We start from the raw sequence: 12,872 nt of genomic DNA on the forward strand, positions 1-12,872 counted from the left end.
CACCACCCGCTCGTCTTGTCAGATTTTATTTTAATTTCATTTTCAAATATTTTTTTGGCATCCGTATATATATATGTATATATATATATATATATATATATATATATATATATATATATATATATATATATATATGTATATAGATAATTTTTTTCTTTATTTATGTGTTATACTTAAATTCGATTAAACTTAAAATTCGAGTATCTCAAAACACACAAAACTGGACATCGAACCCATCAAAATGTTAGCATTTCTCGTTAGGATTTTGAAAAACATCGTAACAGCCAAAGGGCCAACAAAATTACAAATTCACTCCATGCTAACTTCGTTCCGCTCTTTAGCTCCTCTTCCTCGCTTCTGAACACGTGGATGAATTTTATAAATATAAATATGACTCAAATACATATGCATATCTTAACAATTCAATTAGTGCAATTTATAAAACCCTCAAATAATTTATATAGAAAAAAATCAGAAACTGAAGGAATATTTGATGTGCCACCACTGTGTTGAATACATACGAAGTCTACGCAATATTTGCTACGCACCGCGTAGGGTCGCGTCGTCGCGTAGACACTTTACCGCCAATACCTTACTCGACTACCCCACAACATGAACAACCCTCTCAAATGTATTCCGAAAGACCTTTGAAAATATTTTAAATTGTCTCAATATATGTACATATTACAAATTTACAAAATATAAACCAATCGAATCGAATTATCTACATACATATATGTTTATGTATGACCACACGAGTATTTGTTTGTATAATATATACAGCAAAAGGCTTATTTCGTCACACATACACACACACACACACCGATCGTTCGAACGACAATGCACATGCGTTGACGTATTATTTTAATTTTGTAATTCCCTACAATACTACCATATTGGGCACCTCGATGTTCGAGATCGCGTTCACGTTTACCTGTCTTCAGAAATGAAATAAGAAGAGGGGTTACCTGACAACTCGTTCACAGATTTTCCGTAAACCGATGATGCGCTCCAGGCATTACGTATACGGCCATCTCTTTCTCGCCCCGTCTGTTCATCATGATCTTGTTTACTATGCCATTACGTATGCAGCCATCTCTTTCACAGACCGTCTGTTATCGGTGAAAAAAATGCTCTGTGGAATAGATGGCTGCATACGTAATGGCAGAGTAAACGAGATCATGGTGAACAGACGGGGTGAGAAAGAGATGGCCGTATACGTAATGCCTGGAGTGCATCATCGGTTTACGGAAAATCTGTGAACGAGTTGTCGTGTCACCAAGAAGAGGCGGTGGCCTCTTCTTATTTGGTGAACACAAATGTGTTCACCAAGTCATTAGTGTAATATTAAAAAAAATTTCCTGTGTTGCACTTAACTGAAATCTAACCTTCAATGTCAGTTTGTAGTGTGAGTTAATTTATTTTTTGATGCTTGAAATTTTTGAAATCAATAACCCCCATCCAGTAATGCGCACGGCACGGTAATGAACCCGATTTTCATCAACTTTTTTACAATAAAACCCGGCCATTAAACGATTTAAGAGTACTTCAATCGCATTGCTTTGATATGTAACGCGAAAGAGGTACGGAGAGAACAACTCGTCGCCCCGCGGCACTTTTTATGCGCGCTCACATTTTATGAATAACTTTACCAGACCGTGATTTCGTTACGGGGATGAGCTGTTTTTCAGCTTTTTCCCTCCTGCTCTTTTTTATTTATTTTTTTCACATAACCCCTCTTCTATCTCTCCCGTTTCATCCCGGTGCCTGCATACAGGCTAAGTTTTGTTTTGTTAGTTTCTCATTACATTAAAACGGTTTCCGCTTCCTCAGCTTGATTCTATTCACCGCTGGGTACTATATTTTTCAGCGAAAAGAACATTCACTCTCTATGTAGTAAACGGGTACATACCACCACCTTGTATGTACTGTGTACATACATATAATCACATATTATATATGTATATATCTGTAATGTTAATATCGTTAAGCGTTTTCATAATTTATTTTTAAGATCGCAAGAATTCGCAATATTTTTTGCAGAAGAGTCGTTACTTTATTACATAGGTTTTATATGTAGGTGGAAATTTCTGCGGTGACGAAAGCAGGAAAACTCACTGAAAATTGTTGTCGAGCATGAAATATTGCAGGGCATTTCACGGTAGACTAGACCGCGTTGCACGGTCCGTGTTTTGCGAATATGTATTCCGTATTTCACTCAGATATTTAGATTTTTGCGAGCCATTCAACTAACGCGCGTATCGTATGGTCATTTTGATATTTCATTTTCAACGTGAAAAATATTTCTGTGCAAATATTTGAGAATTTATTTGAAAATATGTACATATATGTATATGTACATACTTATGTACAAACACACTACGTTTAGATAGATACTACGATACAAACACTAAGCCGTTTACGTATAATTTAACATATGTTTTTAAATCGAATTAATAAACACACTCATGTCATATATGTACATATATTCCACACTCATATCATATACATATACAAAATAATGTTCAATTTTTACTCACCCTTGTCCATATGTGAGTTCTAGATATACATACATACAAAAATAAAAATAATTTACCTTTTTTTGAAGCTGCAGGCTAGATATTTCACAACTGATTCCAGAATCAAGTATATTTACAAATTATATTTTAAGTGCTATAGAAGCCAACTGAAAATATTAATTTTGAATACGTGGAATACGTGAGTTAGAAGTATGACAAAGATAGCTGATATAATAGAGAGAGTAAGGAGATTCAAATGCTAATGGGTGGATCCATGGTTAGAAAAACGGGCGACAAATGGACGAAAGAAGTGCCCGAATGGTACCCGATAGAATGTAAAAGGGTGTAAGGAAGGCCACAATAGAGGTGGTTGGATGAAACTAGAAAAATGTGTGATATGATATTGCTCAACTCTGAGACTAATGGAAACACGTTGGAGAGGCTATCATTCAGCAGTGAGTGGTAAATGGCTGTAAATGATGATGATAATGTAAGGATATATTTCGAACTGCGATTTGTCCCAAAAAATTTCCTGCTGCTTCAATACAAAAATATGTACCTACGTCAATCATTCATATGACTTTTTTATCGAGCAACACTACAGGTTTTTCACTCCAAATTCAAAATTTTACAAATCGAATTCAATATTTTACATTTCAAATTAAATTATGTATAAAATAAATAAATTGTGTACATAAATAAATTATGTATTTTAAAGTTTTATGTAATATATGTATGTATGTATATTTAATGTTTTCCTTTTTCCTGTTTTATGTATTTTACAATCACCAAATTTCATAATAATGATTACATGTAAACATGATTTCATGTTTGATTCAATTTTTGAAATATGTAATTTTAAATGAAAAATATTTAATTTGAAATGAAAAAATATTTAATTTGAAATGAAAAATATTTAATTTCAAATGAAAAATATTTAATTTGAAAAGAAAAATATTTAATTTGAAATGAAAAACCTGTAACAATTTTACTTATTATTTAATTATAGATATGTAGGTATACTACTTCGATTAACATAAATGTTTAAATTTAAACATCAATAATTTATTCATACTACATATGTACATAGTTGTATTTTGAAGTGCTTCTCGACATACAAACCATACAGTATCTATTCACGATACCGACACGAAATTCAATAAAATCTTCTTCTCTGGCACGTTCATTCGACTGTTGGCGTACGTACCTGTGCATGTTGCGCAACGGCGGTCGCGTGAGGGTTAAAGTCGAGTTTTATGAAGTCACCAAGCGTTACCCTCTCCCGCGAGTGTGTCTTCAGAAGAGTTTACCTGGATACGTGCCTCGGGTAATCCAATCTTCTCGGCCAGCCTCTCGCGCGCGAACACGTCCGGATAGTGCGTCCTCTCGAACTCTATACGACGAACAAACAAACAAAAAAAAAATCATCCAATTAATTCCGTATGAGAATCGGGACACTAGAAGTGAAAAATCTTTAGCTTTGAACGCACATAACGAAGACGTTGTAAAGGTAGGGGCGAAGCTGGTGTGTAATAAACGACAATTATCTGTATAAAGGAGAAAGTACGAGATCTGTAGGTAGACGAGCGCGTGCGCGCAATGATAAGGGGGTGAATTTCACCCTGCGGACACAAAAGCAATTAAACATCAAAAAGCAAGCGTAGATCTGTCACCGGGACAAGCAACGCACAAACTCCTTCTATTCATTCAAATACGATTTATTCCTAAATTTCATCAAAGAGATATATACGATTTCAGATTATGATCTGCTCATCGGTTTTTAACCAAATTGTATTTCTTTTTAATAACAAAATGAAATCAATTAAAATTTCAAACATAAGATAATAATTTTCTACGCGATTGATTTGACACCAGTTCCTTAATTTATTCTTTAAAGTGGACGCGTTCTTTAAGTTTGCACACTACCATCATCTTTTCATTTTTCATTTCGAATTGATCTTCTGCATATTTATCACACGGACTGCGAGAAAAAACGCACGGAATTTACTGTCTGATTTACATGTATGTTCATACATACAAATGTACAAAATTTGTGATATAAATAAGTGAATTACTCTTTGCGGGAATATTTATTTTTCAGACATACGTAAAATAAATTACCTTTTTCAAGGCTGTCTATTTGCTCGTTCGTGAACGACGTTCTGTTTCGTTGCAGTTTCCGTTTCAGCCGCAATCTCATCTGCGAATCTTCATCTCCGGACGACGCGTGCTCGCTATTGCCGTCAGAGCCCGGCTCGGAATGAATAAGATCTAAAGAAAAGCAACAAATTGTTATTATTATTACGTATTTACATGCTTAGATTGTAATTAAATTCAATGTGAATATCTCTAAATAAGCATCCGAATGAAACGAGACGACCCCGATAGCAACGTGCGGTCGTTTCGTTCGCAATGCTAATGTGAATTATGCAATTACTAATTATATATGTACATGTGTAACTCGATTTGACACCCTAGGTACTTCGAGGGCGTACGCCCTCATTGTTATTGTGTGTGTATAATAAATAAAATGCATCCAATTCACGAGGCGAGGGGTTGACACGTTTAAGCTATCAAACTAAATTTATTTGATGCAATAATTTAATTTTTTTGAACACCGTTAGTCCTATTTTTTTACTATAATTCTACATACATACGTACGTATTTATTATCATCTGAAATATCCAATAATAAACTAAACGTTAAATAAATCCATTCTATATAAGTTTCATAGCTACCAAATCGATTTAAATATTAATTTAACATTCACATTTAGGTGTGTTTCAAAATACACAATATCGATATACATATGTATAATTCTATGTAATCAAATTATATACGCGCAGAATATTCGAAGTTTGAATAAGTTATAAAAGGAGAAAGGAAAACTGATCTTTTAAGACGTTCTTGTTTTTTACATTTTGATATTCTACATAAATTAGTCTTAAAAGGTAGCTTTTAAGACGTTCTAGATTTTTACATTTTGATATTATATTTGAATTAGAATCCACTTAATTTGTATAATTATTAGAAATATTTATACACTATATTTTGACTGCCTAAATATGTACATACATAAAAGTAATTTTTATTTAAATGAAAAAACTTTTTGTTTGCCGTCGAGATTATGTTTATACATATTTTTAATACCATAACTTGTGAAATTACTGATAGATTTATGTTGATGCTATAATTAAGGAGTCACTAAACTATGAACTGTTAAATGCGTTTTTGTCTGGCTCGCAAACAAATATCAAATCACAAGAACATCCAAAAAAACATAAATGGTAAATGGAAAATGTAGAAGCCTAAAAAGCATTGAGACTAAATTATTATAAATAATAAATAGACATTTCAACCTTTTTTTTAAGTTTTGTATGAAGGTTATATAGATACATACTACGTATTCATGTACATATGTATGCATTTGGTAGCGATATGGGAATATTTGTCAAGTGGCAAGACAGATGAGCGACGAACGCACAATGAGAAAACACTTTATTCCCGCCCCCGTTCGCTAACTTTGCCCGACCATATAAATATCCTTTGTTCCGGACAAATGGGATCCTAGCCTGCGGGGGTGCAGAAGGACGAGAATCCCTAATGAAAATCCCCACTTGTTAATTTAATAATGCAACTTTTGTGCAACAAACCGATATCGACGCACACACATAGTGAGACAGATTGCATTCGCTGCGTCTGAACTTAATCCCGTTTACTATTACACGCGCGATACACTTTCACCCTCCCAGAATATAAAGATTATAAATACACCCCCTTCCCCTTCTGTCATATTCGAACGCAATAATAATTAAAATTAATTTTAAACAGCAAACCGTTGAGTTTCACTCGGTGTGTTTGTCTTGAGGTAGCCTCGTTCTTTCCGTCTATAATAAAATATTGTACGTCGGTCCGATCTTATAACCTTCGCCAAACAAGAGAGCTCACCTTTCCGCGCGCGCAAAAGGGCAAAAGGGAGGAAAATAAAAGTCGAAATGGAAAATAAAAGAGAAATGGGAGCGGACCCAGCGGGAAAAATGGAAGGGCGACTCTTCGCGGAGAGAAGGCGTGCGAGGGGTGGGGGGGGGGGAGTAGCAATACGCCGTCGTGGAAAATGGAGGGAACGAATAAGAGAAAGGAGCCCGGAGAATGAAATAAAATGAAATAGAAAAAATTGTGGAAAAAATAGCACAAAGGGAAGCTCGGTGGAGATAAAACGAAATTGGAGTTATCGGAGCGTGCACAACAGTTGTTGGACGGGCATGGGTTGGGTCGCAGCGCCGCGCTAGCCGTAAAGAAAAGGGGCACTATTTTTCCGCGAGATTTTCACCAGAAAGAAAATCTCAACCTTATATTTGTCGAATTTGAAATTCCCGCATGGAAAAATATAAATTTTCTCGAAAATATTTCTACACACAACATCTATGTATGTACATATGTTTTAGGTACATACAATATTATACATATGTATGTATGTACAATGGTCAGACATCTCGTGATTGTCTAAAAATAGCGTCAAATTTCTAAACATTAAAAATCTAACAATCACGTATTGTATATAATTAAAGCATTGGCTTTCACTTACACTTTCAAGCTTTTTTCAGTAGGCAGAAATTTATTGAATATACGTATATATACATATTTCCGAATCACAAAATTGAAATTTTACAGATTTATAAATCTTTATTTAACAACAAAGGGATACAATTTAATTTGATTTTAAACTCCCATTGTGACAGAAAATCTTCATATAACAAAAAGGATAATTTCAATATTCAAACTGATTCAATATTCAGACGATATTGCAAAGTAAAAATGTATATTACGAATCGCTCTTTGTTCTGCCAAAGATCATTGCCAAGTAGATGTGAATTTTGATACGTTCTTTTCCCTCCCAATACGCTTATGATATATGGATAAAATAAGGACATAGTGTGAAAAAATGCCGTGAAGGTGAAAGGACTATTACTCAAGTGCGGTATGCGGTGATAAGAGGGGGTGAGAGGTAACCGTTTGTTTTTTCTGAAGGGGCGGGTTGTGATCCAACCCTGGACTAAATAGGGGCGCGACTCTCACGCAGTGGCGTGCGTGCGGAGGGGGGGGGGGCTATTTTCCTACCCTCGGACAGAAAACAAACCGCCCCCCCCCCCTTTCCCTCCCAAGCCCTCCGGTTCAAGGGAATCGGCAGGAACCGCCCGCACGCCGAAGGCATTGGTAGACACGAAAGAAATGCCGATGGAAATTCCTACCCCTGGTTGAGAGGGGTGGTTGAAAAGCGAAAACAGGGGTTACAATGCGCCTGCGCCACGCAAAGCCTCCTCATTACATTATGTAATATTTCCACCCCTCTCGGCTCCCGCGCCCTCTCACTCCTACATCCCGTCAACCCTCTAGAGTTCGTTACGTGGATGAAAATATTGTGGGGAGGGAGTTGGGGTAGGCGAGCTTAAACACTGTACTCGAAAACAAAGGAACTGTTTGTGACGCGCTTTTGCGCCCGGATGAAATTCATAATGACACGCGAAAATGTGCGGATGGTAGCTGGAAGGGGTGCCTTGATCTGCAGATGGAAACCACTGATCTCTTCCATTTTCCGACTCCACTCTTTTATTTTTATTTTAAAATTTTAAAAAGTATGATTTACTACTCTTTCATAATAAACGTTTCAAGGACCGTAGTCTTAGCAACGTTTACTACATAGTTAGTAAAAGCTTTGAAAAAGTTTGAAAAGTTTGTAAGTTTAAACAAGAACTTCCAGAAAAATTAAAATGTATTTTTTGCAGTTGAAATTATTTTTAATATGATATAATTTCTTATATCTTAAAGTATTTTGTACCAATATTTCATTGTTTCAGATATTTCACATTTTCCGAAAGATTTTTATCAATTCTTATGAATTTTCAAATAATTATCAAAGTTTAACTCAAAATTTGACATTATAAAATTGTGTTATGATGGTTATATAGATAGTTCAATTTCATCTTCACAATAGAATATGTACATATGTATGTACATTTAGGATATGTAATATGTATGTATGTACATATAGGTATCGTCGGTTTTCAATTTGCTATTGAATTTGTTTTTTTTTTAATTTGTTTATTGAATTTCTTCAGTCAAAAAAAGAATAATGATTTGGGTCACCAAATAGAGAGATTCTTGCTTTTCGAAAAAATCTATTTTCTCCAAACAAGGATTTTTGATTTAAAGCTTTCTCTCATGTACTGACGATATTATATATATTAATTACATATGTATATACATAGTTTTCTTAAGAATTTTACAACTACCTACATTTTATGTTTCTTACTATTCATATGTTTGTATATTTACAATTGCGTTTTTGGTCATCTTGTTTCATATTGATATCATTCAATGACATATTCGCTTTTATTATATTGATGTTATTATCCTAATGTAATATTTACTTGCTAATGTATTAAATGGGTTTTACCTGTAATAAATAAAATTAAACTAAACATATTAACTGATGATGCTCATTCATAAAAAAACAAAAGTTTACTCTAGTATAAAACTTTCATTTAATTACAGATTTTCGAATCCCCTAAATGTCAATTATTGTACTTCAAATGGTAGTTTCAAAAAATTTTGTTACATGTGTAAAAATTGTCGACGGTCAGAATCACTAATTTCAATAGTTTGACTAACTTTACAGAAGTATTATATTATACATATTTAGCTAATCCAAGTACATAAGTACCTATTCGAATTTGTTTATTTATTTATTGTCTTTGGAGTTTTATCAATTATTTGAACGGATTTACATATAATAAAACATGTACATATGTATATGCATACAATATAAATTAAATTATTTTTTTTAATTTAACGTGTACATACTATGAAGTGATTTTAATTTAAAAAATGATTGTCACAGTCACTATATTTAATTTCGACTTTGATCTCAAATGTGCCTACGTAGTTGAAGTATCGATGGCGTTTTCCGAGTGCTTGTTCAACCACTCATTTCCATATCCGTTTATAGAGTTTTCCCGTAGTGACGATGTGACTCGACACGCCAGATTACGCTTGATTTGCACTCACTTTTCCATTCGCCCATCCACAACACACATGCGAAACACCTAATTATACCACACCACATTCACCTGCAATCCAATTCAGTTTTTTAAAACGGAACTCACATTCCCTATAAATATTTCTCCCCAAATCGTATGATAATAAAATCCATCAATTATGTGTGGGTTAACATATTTGTATCACGTAACACAGGGTCGTCTCTCGGTCGTTTGAGGACACACCTCCCTAATACACTGTATACATTGCGGTCAGCCTCGTGCCGTAGCTGTGTTGTAAGCAATTAGGTCCAAAGACAACCTGGCTAGTTACAGAGCCGTACTCAAAGATCAAGAGTGTGGGAGAATGACACCGTTTAACACGGATTAGTGACTTTGGTTCAAAGATTAATTTATGGTGATCGTTATCTCACAATTCAATGCATAAACCTATTTTATGTACATCAATATGACAAATTATATGTTGCAGACTTGCATTTTTTATATTATTATATTATTGTATTAAATTATAATTTTTGAGCCACACTATGCTGCTTTTCTTTTTTTTATTTTAATGGGTGTGCATTTTTTAACTATTGGATTCGAATATTCGATATTCAAATATATTCGCTCGTTTTTCAATATTCATAAATTTATAAACAATATTGATATATTTTTTAAATTACTTGTTGAAAATAATAAAGAATCGTCAGCACGATCACATATCACAGGTATTCTTTGATTGTTTTATTAAAGATGTAAGTAATATGTAGTAATAAAAACCTAAAAAAAATACGTATTTTAACCAAGTATGAGTGATCATAAATATGAAATTATTTTTCAAGTAAAGAATATAACTATCCTGTAGCTGAATATGTGATACATATATTCGAATATTCGATTATTCCAATATTTTACCAATGTTATACTCGATATTCGAATAATTGATTTTACAAATATTTGGAACCCCTAAGAGCAGCGCATACCAATCGAGGGTACATGAAAGATGATTAAAAGGTACACAAAAAAAATTAAAAATAGTGATAAAATAATACGATCACCGAATTGATTATTTCATCTCTTGTCAAACGTAGCAAGAGACATTTTTCTATATGCATTATTTTATCGTCTTCTATTCAACTTTTATTATTTTTATTTCTTCTGATTTTTTTTTAGCTTTTTAATTTTAATAGCTTGTATCTTTATTTATTAAAGTATTATCACTTTTATTTTTTCGCCTTTTCGGATTTATAGCTATTATTTTATTACATTTATGTTTATACCAAAAACAAACATGTTTATAACGAATAACAATCCACTTAGATAATTAGCTATCTCGTCTTTCCAAGTATTTTTAAATAAATAAATGAAAACAAAGAGTTAATACATAAAACGTTGGACGAATACAGTACTGCATGACTAGAAGAATTATATAAAATTCTAATTAATAATACTTTAACAAGTTATTGCCCCAAATACATACATATGTATATGATTGGCGATACATAAAAACTTTCTATGATGATTTTTTTGTCTGTGACTCGTATTTAAAATCAGTAACTGTTACCAATTTACAAAATTAGACTGCAGTTTTTTCATGTTTGTATAGTAAAGATTTAAATATGTATGTACGAGCTCCAACTGGTTTAGAATAGAACATACATACATTTATATGTATGTATATCGATCGTCTTGTTAACCGTTTTATGTTTTGCATACAATAGAGCGCACTCGAACCCGTCGATTGTTAATGGCCGCCACCCCGTTCAGTTGAATGTTTCAATTATTTCAGCAAATTGCCCGTTGTGTTCGACACGCGCGATTTGTAACCGATAACCACTTCGGAAAAGTGAAAATTCAACCCCTTGTCCACCACTCGAAAAGTCACTCGACACATTGACGCCGTCAACCACTCGAAGCGTCGACAATAGAACAAAATGCACCACCTTTAACCACTCTTGCACGAGCGCTGAATGCACTTCAACTTTGTCCTGTAACTGTCGACAATTGAATTCATTGATTGATAGAATTTATTTCAAAAATAATTAAAAAGTCCGGTCGACAACCTAGTGAAATTGAAAGTAGAATTGACGATTTCTGTACCAGTGAAATGAAAGTACAATAAACTGTATAAATTTTTAAGCCAAGATAAAAAAATAGTTTCCTATATTATATGCATCACAATCTACAATATAGGTACCTACAATAACAATTTTCAAGCTGAAAAGCTCGTATTTGAAGAAGGCGGATAAAGTTGTTTTACATACATTTGTACAAAAAGACGTAGATACTATTGTTGGATTGAAAATTTAATAATTGTTTTAACGATTAAAATCGATAATTCGATTAGTTTTTTTTAGATTTATTATAATATTTCACTTTTGATTCATTGCCAAAGAAAAACAACTTTGTACATGTCGACAAACAAACGCTTGTATATTAAAATAGGGGAATTTTCGACGAGTGGTTTACTTTTGCGTGCAAATAATGTATGCAAACTGTAAAATATTTTCGCGTGTAATTTTTATTTATTTTCACCCACAAGCGTCGGGGGAAATATTTACATATAATATTTTTTTTTGGTTCACTTTCACCCCATCTGTAAAACTGTTGAAAGGCTGTGTGGGGTGGGTTGAATATTTTTGCGCGTTAAACTGACATAGTTGCGTGCCAACAAAATGTTGAATAAACTAATTGATTTTTTCGTAGATATTGTCGTAGCTACTGTATTTCTAAATGTAGTTAGGCTCACCTGACAGATCAGTGTCGCCATGGCAACAGGCGTCGGGACGCCCTTCGTCAAAAGCGCCCTTCGTGCCTATACACGAGCTTAAGCACTAGAAGACCCAGCTTCTCCAAACATAAAAGCATCCCTAGATACCCTTCGACTGTATTAAGAAATACCAAAAGAGATTTGAATGGTACGAAACATTGATTACAATGCGAATAGTATACATATGTATAATACATAATATGTACGTGCACCGATAAAATTTTAATTGACATAATAAGTAGAAAGTTTAATTATTTACGACCAAAGCACGATTCTTCTTGAAAATAGCTTAAAATATATCGATTACTTTTTAAATTAAAGTACGTCTTATATACATACATACATACATACATACATACACTTTATATCACAAAAAAGCAATTCCTGAATCTGTCGTATGTACCTGCTCGTAGAATTTTAAATTATAAATTCCAAACAAGAATTCCAAAATATTCACATGTATTCCATCGCCACTGAAGAATGCGTGTGTCGAAGACGCGAAGCTGAAAATCGAGTGTGTAAGAAGAGAGGAAAAAAGATTCGATT

At 33.5% G+C, this 12,872-nt stretch overlaps 1 protein-coding gene across 1 annotated transcript in view; it reads right to left on the reverse strand.

Annotated features, from left to right (window-relative positions):
* The window catches only part of toy (paired box 6 protein twin of eyeless), a 44,225-nt gene that overhangs the window by 11,869 nt on the left and 19,484 nt on the right, over positions 1-12,872 (reverse strand). The window contains exons 4-5 of the mRNA XM_077430313.1: positions 4,641-4,790; positions 3,830-3,912 (exon numbers count right to left, since the gene is read on the reverse strand). Of these exons, the coding sequence (XP_077286439.1) occupies positions 3,830-3,912; positions 4,641-4,790 (233 nt within the window). The remainder of the gene's footprint in view (positions 1-3,829; positions 3,913-4,640; positions 4,791-12,872) is intronic.

This window comes from Arctopsyche grandis, chromosome 1 (assembly GCF_051622035.1).
Source record: "Arctopsyche grandis isolate Sample6627 chromosome 1, ASM5162203v2, whole genome shotgun sequence".
In the NCBI taxonomy this organism is placed as follows: domain Eukaryota; kingdom Metazoa; phylum Arthropoda; class Insecta; order Trichoptera; family Hydropsychidae; genus Arctopsyche; species Arctopsyche grandis.